The 11,939-nt window shown below is 63.3% G+C and overlaps 1 protein-coding gene across 1 annotated transcript; it reads left to right on the top strand.

Moving 5' to 3' along the window:
- The first annotated feature begins 382 nt into the window (after positions 1-382).
- INS (insulin) lies at positions 383-11,933 on the top strand. Its single transcript, XM_059929867.1, has 3 exons — positions 383-569; positions 10,210-10,435; positions 11,729-11,933. Exons 1-3 carry the CDS (start codon positions 383-385, stop codon positions 11,931-11,933), a joined length of 618 nt encoding a protein of 205 aa, XP_059785850.1.
- Positions 11,934-11,939: the final 6 nt, after the last annotated feature.

An 11,939-nucleotide genomic window follows, 5' to 3' on the forward strand; every position in this document is an offset into this window, starting at 1 on the left:
CCAAGGAGAGGTTCCTGCAGACCCAGCAGCAGGGAAATGATCCAGAAACTGCAGCCTCAGCCCCCGGCCATCTGCCACCCACTTGAGGCCCTAATGGGCCAGGTGGAGGGGTCAGGGGCTATAAAGCTGGCGGGGCCCAGCAGCCCCCAGCCCTCGGGACCAGCTGCACTCGAGGCCGTCGGCCAGCAGGTCTGTCCCTGCGGGCTCTGCGTCAGCCTGGGTCTGGGCCGGCCCCGCTGGGGCCCGGTGCGTCGGGGCCCCCGGCACGAGCTCTGCTGAGCGGCAGGAGGGCGTGGGCTCCTCTCTTGGAGCGTTTGGGGGTCCCGGGCGCCCCCTCGCTGGCCTCACCCCCGCCTGTCCCCCAGGTCCTCGTGCCCCCACCATGGCCCTGTGGATGCGCCTCGTGCCCCTGCTGGCCCTGCTGGCCCTCTGGGCGCCCACCCCTGCCCGGGCCTTCGTCAACCAGCACCTGTGCGGCTCCCACCTGGTGGAGGCACTGTACCTGGTGTGCGGGGAGCGCGGCTTCTTCTACACGCCCAAGGCCCGCCGGGAGGTGGAGGGCCCGCAGGGTGAGCCCCGCCGCCCCGCCGCCCCATTGCTTCCAGCCGGCACCCGGTGGGAGGTCAGGAGGGATTATTTTAAAAAGGAAGATGATGTTCTCGTGGTCACATCCTAAAGGTGACCAGCTCCCTGGGGGTGAGCCAGGAGGACACCTGAGGGTGGGCTTGCCCCTCCCCCCCTCCCTTCTCGCCCCGGCCTCGCCCAGCGCCCCGGTCCCATTCTCTCCCCTCCCCACCGAGGGCAGCTCCAGGGAGGAATCGTCTGAAGTGAGTCAAGTCCTGGGTGCCGATGGTCTCGGGGTGATGTGTCGGCGATGGGGGTGCTTGTGGGAGACGCCCCGTCACCCTGGGAGAGGGCCGCGTCCTGGGCGGGCCGTGGCGGGGGGGGGGGGGGGGGGGAAGGGGGCGGGGCAGGCCCGTGATGGGCGCCAGGGTACCTGTTCGGGGTCCCGCTCCAGGGCCGGGCAGGGTGGGCAGGGGAGCGCCGTCTGCCTGACCGTCTCTCCCCGCAGTGGGGGCCGTGGAGCTGGGGGGAGGCCCCGGTGCCGGCGGCCTGCAGCCCCGGGGCCTGGAGGGGCCCCCGCAGAAGCGCGGCATCGTGGAGCAGTGCTGCACCAGCATTTGCTCCCTCTACCAGCTGGAGAACTACTGCAACTAGCGCCGGCCGGACGCCCCCTCCAGGCAGGCGGCCCAGCACCGCGCTCCCCGCACCCCGGATGCTCAATAAACCCCCTGAAGGAGCCCTGCTGCTGTCGTCTGTGTGGCCTGGGGGGCTGAGGCGCTGCTGGGGGCGGGGGCGAGGAAGGCCGGCTCACCTGCCCAGGCCCTGGTGACGGGGGGTCCTGCCCCAGACCCCTCTCTGTTCTCTCTGCGTCACGCACTGGGAGCCCACAGGCATGCGGGCAGACGGGCACCAGGGCCCATGGCAGTACCCCCCAAGGCGGTGAGCTCCTGTCTTCGGGGGCCCTGACACCCCCCTCCTCAGCGCCCCACTGCTGCATGCGGTGGCTCCGCGGGGCACCCGCCCAGGCCGCTGCCAGTCACGCCAAAGAGCCCAGGGGTGCCTTGGCTGGTCACAGCCCGGGAGGTCAGAGGGTGACCTGGCCGTACCAAGGCCCGGCCAGCCTGCCGGCCGCCCAGGCCAAATCAATCTGCAGCTTTCCTGAAGGCTCCACCCGGGCCAGGGCTCGGGGTGGCCAGGCTGGGGCTGGGTGCCTGGGCCCCGGTCGCTGCAGACCACTCAGAGGCCGGCCTGGTACCCAGCCGGCTGGGCGGCCCTCCCTGCGACCCCGAGGCTCTCACCCCGGTCCCCCCACCCCAGGGCCACATTGACACCCCCCAGGGGAGACGCTGCAGGCCCCCAGCAGGCCCCGCCCCTGGAGTGGAGGCCAGGGCTGGGCAGGCAGGCGGACGGCCGGACACTGGACCCGGAAGAGGAGGGGGAGGGGGTGGCCAGGGTGAGCGGCGAGCTGCCCATGGGATCACCCAGGCGGCCCCGTTAGCACGGGTACAGGCAGGGGCACCCCGCAGGAGTTGAGGTATGTGGGTGCCCGAGGCCGGGCCGCACGCAGCTGGGGCTGGGAAGTGGGCTGGTCGGAGTCAGGCTGCCCTCAAGGCCCTGCCAGCCAGTGAGACCCTGGGGACGACTCGGACGCTTTCCCTCCCCCTCAAGTGCCAACAGACTCCGTGGAGAGGGAGGAAGCCTTTGGGGTCCCGGGGCAGGGAGGCCATCCCGGCCAGCAGGATTTGCAGCACGGCTGGTCCTGGGTGGTGCAGGGGGGGCTCGGGAGAGGAGTCCACCAGGTGGGGAAGGTGGTGGGTCAGGGTGTGACGTGGCCCTCGGCCCCCTGCCTGGGCTGGGGCCTGTCTTCCTTTCCCCTCCTGAGACCCGCTGCCGCTCTGAGACCCAGGATCCACCCCTGCCCCAGCCGCTCCCACCAGCCCCTGGGTACCAGCGGATGTGTTTTCGAACAGGTGGGGTGGGGGCCCTCCATACACCCCGCAGGGACGGGGTCACGGAGGGAAGGAGAAGTGGCCGCCCAGGCTGCCAGGGCCCCGGGGGCGAGGGCGGGATCAGACCCAGTGTCCTGCTCGGCACCGCCCTGGGCACTGAACCCCAGGTGCCCCTGCTTCTGGACCCCCCACATCGCCCCACGGAAGCCAGGCCCTCAGACCTCGGCTCTGCCACCCCACCCAGGCCCAGGCTCCACCCCTTCTGGGAACTGGAGGGCAGACCTGGCCTGCCCTTGGGACCCAGGCTTCACTGGCCCATGCGGCTGGCGGTGGCCGTCAGCGGTGTGCAGACCCGTGTGTAACCCTCGCGTGGGCGGTGGGGTCCAAGTGCCGAGTGCAGCCCCTCCACACGTTCCACTCCCTCACTGTTGCGTCTTCCGTGTTGCACTGTCACGCGTGCCGTGGGGGGCACGTGTGTGCTGTTGCCCCTGTGTTGCTAATGGGGAGACTGAGGCTGGGGTCAGGCCCTCTGGTGCCCACCCACTAAGGACACTCTGCCTGTGTGGCTGCCTCCAGGCTGGCTCCCCGGATTGCATCTGCTCCTGGCACGGACGAACTGGCAGCTCCACCTGGCCATTGGGGCTGTATTTGCCTTCTCCTGTTGGCAGTAAATATTTACTGTCCTCGCTGTTCTCCGGGCCTGAGCAGATCCTGAGGGCCATGGGAGGTGGACGCAGGGATGCTGGGGTGCGCTCTCTGCCCTTGAGGGCCTGGTGCTCGGTGGGGGCCAGGCTGGGAAGAGGGAGCAAGACCGGGAACCAGTGGCCTGAGCTCCTGGAAAAGGCCCCCTGGCAGTGCCCAGGCAGAGCCCCGGCCGGTGTCTGTGTCCAGTTAGGCTGTAAGTCCCCACCTTGGGGAACCTGCCCCGGGACCCAGGCAGGGTTGGGCCCCCTGCGTGGGCGGTTTTACCAGGTGGGCACCCGTCCATGCCAGGCAAGGCGGTCAGGGCGGTCATTCACAGACAGAACCAGCAGAGGGCGCCAAAGCCTCACTTTTGCCACACTCCACTTTGTGCTGGGCTTACTGTCCTGGATAGTGGTCCTCTCCGCAGGGGTCTGCTGCCCACGCCGCCCGCATTCCCCCCTGCCGGCAGGCACAGGGGCTCCGCGGGATGCCCAACAGGCTGGCCAGCCCGGGCCCTGGAGGCCATGAGGCTAAGGAAGGAGAGAGGGTGCCGAGGTCTCAGCCCCCCCGTTCAAGCCCACACCCCCCTCACGGGCCCAGGCTTCCTGGGGGAGCAGCTGGACAAATGTGCCGGGCCCCCAACATTCTGGAAACGTCTCCAGTGAGAGTTTGACCCTCTAGAATCAGAGACCTGGGGCCGGAAGTCCTTGGGGCTGACCTCCTCCAGGGCCCCCATCCTGGCTGAGCAAGCCAGGCACCCGTGCCAAGCTGGAGCCTTGGCTGAGGGTCTCCAGGGCCTGGGGGAGTTGAGGCTGGGGGCTGGGGGGTGGCTGTCACCGTCAGGCCAGGCGGCTCCTCGCTCTGCTTGTAGCCACCTTGGCCACTCGAGCCAGAAAGCTCACGTGAGGCAGGGGCTTCGGGGCCAGGAACCCTGGACCCAGGAGGCCTCTGGCGGGGGTCCAGCTGGGTCAGGGTTAGTTCTTTCCCATGTCCATCCCCATCTCCCCCTCCTGGTGCTGGGAGGAGAGAGAGGTCAGTTCCAGAAAGAATGTTTGGGGGTAGGGGGTGGTCATGGGCCTGGGAGCCGTGGAGATAACAAACAGACAAGCAGGGTGGTGGGGCACCGGCCCACCCACTCCCTCCGGCACTGTTGTTTCTGGCCTTGGTGCAGGAACAGCGAGGCAGAGTCCTCGAAAGTGGAGACCAGCGGAGGTGGTTCCCTACCACTCCCCAGCCAAGCACCAGCCCCCCACCCCCGGGTCCTCAGCTCAGCCCCCTCCCCAGGCAGCCCGCCAGCCCCACGCCACCTCGGCTCAAACCTCCCACTGCCTGCCACCTGCTGCTGTCGGGGGTCTGACCCGGAGACCCCTGGGAAAGTCTCCAGGAGCCCACAGATGGGTCCCTGAGGCTGTCCCCAGAAGCTGGGCCTGGGTCCGTCACTCCACAATCCCCACCCTCCAAGGCACTGGGCTGAGATATGGGATCTTGGGGGCACCCCTGGAGCCTCAGGAGGCGGGGGTGCAAGTGGGTGTTGCCTCCCAGGCTCCCTTCACCCAGAGATGCTCAGAGACGTAGACCCAGGGTCAAGGTCACAGGGTCGTTCCCAGCCGAGCCTGGCTCTGTGCTTTGCCAGGGATGAAGGTGGGCCCCCAAGTCCCCAGCCTGGGGGTCCAGAGCCTGTGAGCTCCGGGTGGCCCACCTTCTGCAGCCCCATGTGGACCAGGTGGCTGGCCCATCAGAACCTCGCGGGGCGGGCGTGGGAGGTGGGGGGGCGGAGGGGGGCAAGGAGCGCATTCCGCCAGCCTCACTCTGACCCCCTGCCCAGTCCATCTGTGTTTTTGGAAAACAGAGCCGGCGCCCCGGCAGCCCTGCAGCCTGCGGCCGTTCACACTGCGTCTCAAAGCACACGATTTTCTTCTTCAAAGTCCATCCTCACTTCAGAACTTGGCCCTCTTCCAGCCTGGCCTCCCTGGGGGCACCCTGCCTGCCCCTCCCACACCCATGGCCCACTTGCTGGGGGACCTTGGAAATCCCCTTCCCTCTCTGGGCCTCAGGTTCTGCGCTGTGGGTCAGGTCTGCGTGGTAGCTCAGCGGGCAGCCGAACAGGACTGGGAGGAGGTGCACATGGGGGCCCCGGCTCTGAACCCGAGGCTCTGTCCCTTCCTAACCCTTCCTGGCTCTCACTGGCCCTCTCTGGCCCTTCATGGTCCTTCCTGGCCCTCTCTGGCCCTCCATGACCTTTTTTGGCTTTCTCTGGTCCTCCATAGCCCTCCGTGGTCTCCCTGACCTTCCCTGGCACCCACCTGTGGTCCAACAAGCTCAGCCTGCCCAAGAAACCCTCCAAGGGTCAGGGAGAGGGAGAGGATGGAAGATGGGTTTCCTCCCTTGAGGCCTACATGATGGCTCTGCTCTTGGTCACCTGCTGGGGTTGCTTCCTGGACCCGGGTCCAGCTGTGGGAATGGAGAGGGCAAAGGGGCCAGACTCCGGGTGGGAGGAAGAGCTAGAGGAAAAACAGGAGAGGGGAGGGCTGAGGGGGGCCCCCCAAACTCCAGCTGCACAGATCAGAGGAGGTCAGAACAGGCAGGCTGGGAGGCTTCCTGGAGGAAGAGTCCTGTGTCCGCATTCAGGTGCCTAGACCTTAAGATTGTGTCCCCATCTGGCTGTCACCGCCGAGGGTGCAGACCGAGCCCAGGGATTGCCGTGGGGCAAATACAGCCCGTGCCACCCTCCCTGGAGCCACACTGGGAGCCGCGTGCACACAGAGATGTCGTCCTCCAGGCCCTGGCCAAAAAGAAGGTGCAGGTTGAGGTCTGGAGGACACAGTGGGTCAAGTCCTGTGGACGCCTCACCTCCCGAACGCCCTCAGCATGTTGGGGTCAGCAGGAGGGTCCACTCGGGCCAGTGTAGGGCTGAAGGGTGAGAGCTGGTGGACCAGGCAACTGGGGATTAAATCCTTGCTCTGCTGCCCATGGCTGTGTGGCCTTGGGAAAGTTACATAACATCTCTGAGCCTCAGTTTCCTCATCCATCAAAAGGGAACCCAAGGAGACTCTCCCCGCCTTGGTGGTGAGGGTCCAGTGGGGCGATGTGTGTGAGTGGGGAGCCCCCCAGGCCCGTTGCCATGGTGTCAGCAGGTCCTCTGAATTGTATTCTCAGCTCCTTCCCCCGTAGGACAGGCCGCGGTCTCAGGCTTCCTCCACGCGCCCGGCATGCACTGTGCTGTCCTCTGTGAGCCAGGCGTGTAGGTGAGGAAGGCTGAGGGAGGACTACGGGCCCAGGGCACTTCTTGCGGCTTCTCGCTCTGCATCTCCAGCAAGTTACTTCCCCTCTCTGGGCCTTAGTGCTCCACAAGCCTGCTGCCCCTCCAGGCAGCAAAGGCAAAAGGCAGCTGATGCGTCTTCCACGGGAAAGGAGAAGGCTCCTCACTACCAGGGGTGGCCCGTGGGCATGTCGGGGTGCTGGGTGGGGCTTGCCAGGAAGACCAGCTCCCCGAGGGAGGAGGCCCAGGGCTGGGGTCGTGGAGGGCTCACACGTCTTGAATGAGGCCAAAAGCAGGATGAGGGAAGGGGTGTGCATGGCCCAGGGGATCTGGGGCTCCCTTGTGCCCGGGGACAGGGCACGACTCCCTGCTTGGCCAGTCCCCCTCTCCCCAAACTCCAGAGTCCTCTCAGGTGGCCACTTTCACCCAGGACCAGCCGGGGCCATGACTCAGCTACCAACACCCAGGAAAGAAGGTTCTAGTGCCGTCGGTCAGGGGAGTCAGGGGCAAACATACCTTTGCATTGAGAGAGTATAATGATGAACAATAACAAACACGTATTAGTATGTGGTCTGTGCTGGACGCTGACCTAAGGGCTTTCAAGCACCAGCATGTCAAGCCTGTGAGGTCAGAGGGACGTGGCAGCCCAGGGGTGACCGGGCTCGCCCGGGTCCTTCAGCAGAGCAGGGATTTGAGCCGGGTCAGCCTCCAGGCCTCCTCCTGCCCATTCCTCTCCCCTTCTGGATACACCGCGGTGTGAGCTGTACAGCATGAACCCTCGGCCCTCCCACTGTAGCCTTGCTGCCCTGGGGTGGCCTCACCCTGGCCTCTCCGGCTGCCTGCACAGAGGTGGCTGGGTCAGACGGGTCCCAGTGGTGCGGGGCTCTCGGGACAACTGGTGAGTTCAGCATGGGGGTTCCGTTTCCTCCCCCTCTTCTCTCGGCTCTCAGGTTTGGTAAAGTGGCTCTTCTGTGATCCTCATGGCAATACTGATTTCTAGGACAGCCAGGTGCTTTCTGAGGCTGCGGTTGCATTTCTCGATGTGGCCACAAGGTGCCAGGCTCGGGTCAGATTTGGAAAGCCCTGCGGGGATTGGGGGTCGCGGGCGCAAGATTCAGCCCCTGAATCTGGTCTCGGGGACCCTGCCTCAGGATGGGGGTCCCAAACATTCTGCTGCAGAGCCTCTCAGTAATGAATCTGATTTTATTCTGATATAAACATAATACAGTTTTCTCTAATTCTCAGAACACAGCGGATGTTTTGGGAAGGCGTCCCGGGTTTAACCTGTGCTCTAGGCACTGCCTCGCCGCACCCCTGGGATCGGAACCTCCAGAGAGGAATTCCCCTGGGCCTCCTTCCACCGTCAGTTCTGTAATGCCAGGGCGGGGGCAGAGGAGAGCCTCAGATCCAAGTGCAAAGGTGCAGAGCCCACCAGTACCCTGACACTGCAGGGGGTCTCCCCCTTGCAGGAAGAATGTTGTCACTTTGCCCCCAGCCCTCTCCCCAGGGTGCCCCAGATTGCCGCTCCGAAGAACTTTTGAGCTGTGCACTGTAACTCTAGAAGTGGCCACCAGGTGTCAGCATGAGGCCACTTAAGCAACCAAGTGGAGGAAACTTGGGAATTTCTTAGGGTCCTTCAAGTCTCTCCTGCATAAATAGGATCTGACCAGAAGCCCAGGATGGGATAACCCTCTCTCAGGCCCAAGAGGAAGTGGGGCAGTGAGGTTTATGTTGTGAGGTGCACCCCAAATTTGTCCCTTCTCTCCCACTACCCTGTATCCCCTATAGGCCATGTGTTCCCACCATGGACAGTAAATGGAATAAGATGTTGAGGGTCACAGCCCTCACACCCACAATACTTCTAGTCCTGACTCAGTGGCACCATGGCTTAGCTGGTCCCCCATGGGTCCTCCCCACCCTGAACCCCTTTCTCCGCTCCCCTTCCTTTGCTTAAACGCTCTGGGCTTCAAGGTTCTGATGGAATAAAATAGCCCTGCGTTGGTGTGATCCCCTTTGGGGCTGTGCCAGAAATGGGGATTCACACTAGGGCAGAGCTCAGATTCAATACACTGTTTTAGGGGTGGGAAGTTCCACATTTCCAAGAGTTTGATCTGTGGGTTTGAAATGCTGCTCCCCTTTCAACCCCTTAGCTGCCCACCTTCTCAATTTGAAGACACCCCCTTTGGTGGGCCTTCCATGGAACCCCATTATCTGACGTGGGGTCAGCCCTTCACCCTTCCTAGCCCCACCTGAGGCTTGGGAAGTCCCAGCTAAGTTTCTCTGTAGGGACCTGCAAGTAGCTCCTTGTGGCATCTGGGCATCTGGCAGCGGACACCGGGGTCGGGGGGGGGGCGGGCATAGGTGTGTGGCACAGGCTGTGAAGACTCCAAGCCACAGAACCCAAAGCAGAGCCAGCATGAGCAAGTGACTGCTGCACCCCCCAAATTGTGGGCTGCTTCACACTGAGTCCCCTCTCTGTGCCCTGGACCTGATTCAGGACCTTTAGCATCCCTGCATCCCTCCCCACCCAAGAGACCAGTGAGGAGGCCCACCTGCCCTCCTCCCAGAGGATGGTATGGCTCTGGGGCGTCTGCATTTTGTTTAGGACACCCCCACCAGATTTGAGTCCCCCCAAGTCTGACTCTCTTCCCCACTGAAAGCCCTGTCCTCCCACCAGATGACCTATACCTCCAGCTAAGGAAGGAAGTCCAGGTGAGGGCTTGAAAGACAAAGGGAGAGGGGAGAATTAAACCCCAACACAGGCTGGTAAGCTGGGGTGCAGGGGCACAGGGAGGGTGTGGACTGGTGGTCTTCTGGGAACGGCACATGTCTTTGCCTCTTAGTGAGTCTTTGATCTGCCTCCTGCTCTACCTGCAGGCTCAGGAAAGTTTAAGTTCCCAGTGAGACTTAAGTCTAATCAGGCAGCACTTCTATCTGGGTCCCCCCCTTCCCACCACCACCACCAGCTTCTGACGCCTCTGAGTCTATGCCTCACCTGGAGTTTCAGCCAAGCTCAAAGGGTTGCGAACCCCAGTCATCCCACCCAGGGGTACCTGTGAGCAGGACACTGCTGCTTGCTACCTGCTGCCTGCCATTTGCTTCAGCATCCTTGGTGCCCAGCACCACACATAGGGTGTAGGGGGTAGTATCAGATGCCACTAGGGAAGGGAGAAAACTCCCAGGTGAGTCCTCTGCCTCTGGAAGAAGGATGGACATGGCCGCATTGTGTTGCAGCTGTGTTGGGAGCCCATGAAGAAAGATTTTTCTGACCATTCTCGAACCCTGGCCTTTTCCCCATTAGGCCCCGCCCCCATTTTACCCGTGCCACGCCCACCGGCGTGCCAGGGTGTCAAGTGACTGCCAAGTGTCAATCTAGTGAGGCCCTACCCACTCTCCACCCCCTCCAAAGAGTCCCACCTTCCAGCTGGCAGGGAGTGCTTCCGGCTAATGCCCACGCCCACAAACGCCTTTCTGCCAGGCTAGGGGTGGGTCAGATCTCCACCCCCTAATGCGCTGTGCCCTCGCGTGGGAAGGTGCCTGAGCCAGCTGCCCCAGCACCACCAAGTTGGCACAAAGCTACCCAAATTTGGAGGGGCTTGAGGAAAGGCGTGGAGGGGACGAGGAGGTGAGGGGCAAAACTATAGTTTCAGTTGGCATTTGAGCAGGTGCCGTGTTCAGTGGCGGCGAGGCTCCCCTGCTTCTCAGGGCCTGTTATAATGCACACTTTGAAAGTGCCCTTCATCGTCTCTCCAGCCTCAGCCTCGTCCCCCTCCTCCTCCACCTCTGCGTCAAGCCGGCTGGAGGGTCTGGGCAGCACAGCCAGAGCACCCCCTGCTTTGGCGGCGACTGCTAATATTGGCCCGGCCAGCGGATCATCAGCCGGGCAGTTTCGGCAGAGAGCCTGGGGCACCAGCGACTCCCCAGTCCTCTTTATTCACCGCCCGGGAGCTTCGGGGACTACGCAGCGACTAGAGTACAGGTGACTGGCCTTCCCTCCCTCCCCTTTGTGTGAGAAAAGCTGCATTCTGAGCATTCAGGTGTGGGTGGGCTGGGGGCTTGGGGCTGGGGCAGTTAACAGGAGCAGAGAGACCTCTGCGCCAGAGGACCCAGGCAAGCTTCGACTTCGGAGGGGAGAGGAAGGACAGCTGGAGGGGGGACTCTTCGGTAGAGCTGCCCAGAGCCGTTGAGTCTTTTGCAAGGAAAGTAAGTTTTCCTTCATTCATCTGCAAAATGGGAGGGGCAGAGGCGGAGGGTAGGGCTGCTCTTTTCAGCAGGAAGGCACAGCTGTTTTTGCAAATGTAAAAGGCAGGGTTTTTCTGTGTGAGAAATTCTCTCTTGCTGCACCCCACCCTCCCCGACGGCAACCAGAGACAAATGGCACACGGTGCAGAGGGGCCAGGGCCCTGAGATTTTGGAGCTGTCTTTTGGTTTTTTGATGCCACTTAAAAAGTAAAGCTTCCCTCTCTACCCACTCCCTACAACACCCCCCCCCCCCAAGAATCCCACTATGTCATTGGAGAGTGAGAAGGACAATGAAGGGGCAATGCCCCTTGGGACCCCACAGCAGGATTTAAAAAGTAAAGCTTCTCTCCTCCAGACAGTGTTCCCCTGGGCCCCCTCCCAGCCTCCCCTGCCCTGGGTAGTTTCTCCAGGAGTGCATTATTTTGTGCATGACGTGTTTCTCCCCACCACCCAGGGTCCCAGACGCCTCCGTCCACCCAGGGTGGTGTTTGTGGGGAAGGGGTTCATTTCCCCAGAGAAGCCCAGTTTCCCCCCACTCTCAGCTGCCTTCCCGAGGCAGAGCTGTGTCCTTTGGTTTGTGCCCGGCTCCCTCCTTGCTTCCATTCAAGGTGGGAATGTTGGGGAGTAGAGGGGAGAATTTTGATATCGCGTGCTGTGATCCCCCAAGACAGGTAGTTTGTGTGCAGCCCCCAGCCCCCATGCCCAGGCAGAAGTCCACCCCAGGAAGGGGCAGCTTGTCCAACAAGAGGGTGTCCTCCATGGGCACCTCTGCAGGCTTGGCTGCTGGGAAGTCCAGCTCTGGGTGAACTGTGGGTACTTTCCTCCTTCCCTAGTGCTTTAAGAAAGGGAGAGCGGGGCAGCCAGAGGGACCGGAAGGGGAGCCACCGCCCAAACCCTGACAAGGTGACCTGCAGGCCTCTCCACCCAACAGCCAGGGGAGGGGCAGGGGACCAGGGCCCTGGCTTGGGGGGGGGGGGTGGATTTGTTTTAAAAGCGGTCATCTTAGGAACACCCTTTTGCTTCTCCCCAGGGGCCGAAGAGTCACCACTGAGCTTGAGGAAGAGGAGGTGGACTCCGGCTCCCAGCCCCAAGGCCCCACATCTCCTCCGGGTCAGCTCCCTGCCCAGGCTGTCCCCCGGCCTGAGCTGCAGCAGGCCAGAGCCACCCGAGGCCCCAGCCCGGAGGTCAGCTGCTGCGGCCTGTGGCCCAGGCGATCCCCACCCGCTCAGAACTGAAGTCGG

The sequence above is a fragment of the Balaenoptera ricei genome, chromosome 8, assembly GCF_028023285.1.
Source record: "Balaenoptera ricei isolate mBalRic1 chromosome 8, mBalRic1.hap2, whole genome shotgun sequence".
NCBI classification, from domain to species: domain Eukaryota; kingdom Metazoa; phylum Chordata; class Mammalia; order Artiodactyla; family Balaenopteridae; genus Balaenoptera; species Balaenoptera ricei.

Excerpts from the sequence above, each read along its gene's own strand:
- INS (XM_059929867.1), top strand. The coding sequence starts at position 383 with ATGGCCCTGTGGATGCGCCTCGTGCCCCTGCTGGCCCTGCTGGCCCTC. Across the intron at positions 570-10,209 it reads GGAGGTGGAGGGCCCGCAGG|CCTCAGCCTCGTCCCCCTCC; the intron begins GTGAGCCCCGCC and ends TCGTCTCTCCAG. Across the intron at positions 10,436-11,728 it reads ACGCAGCGACTAGAGTACAG|GGGCCGAAGAGTCACCACTG; the intron begins GTGACTGGCCTT and ends GCTTCTCCCCAG.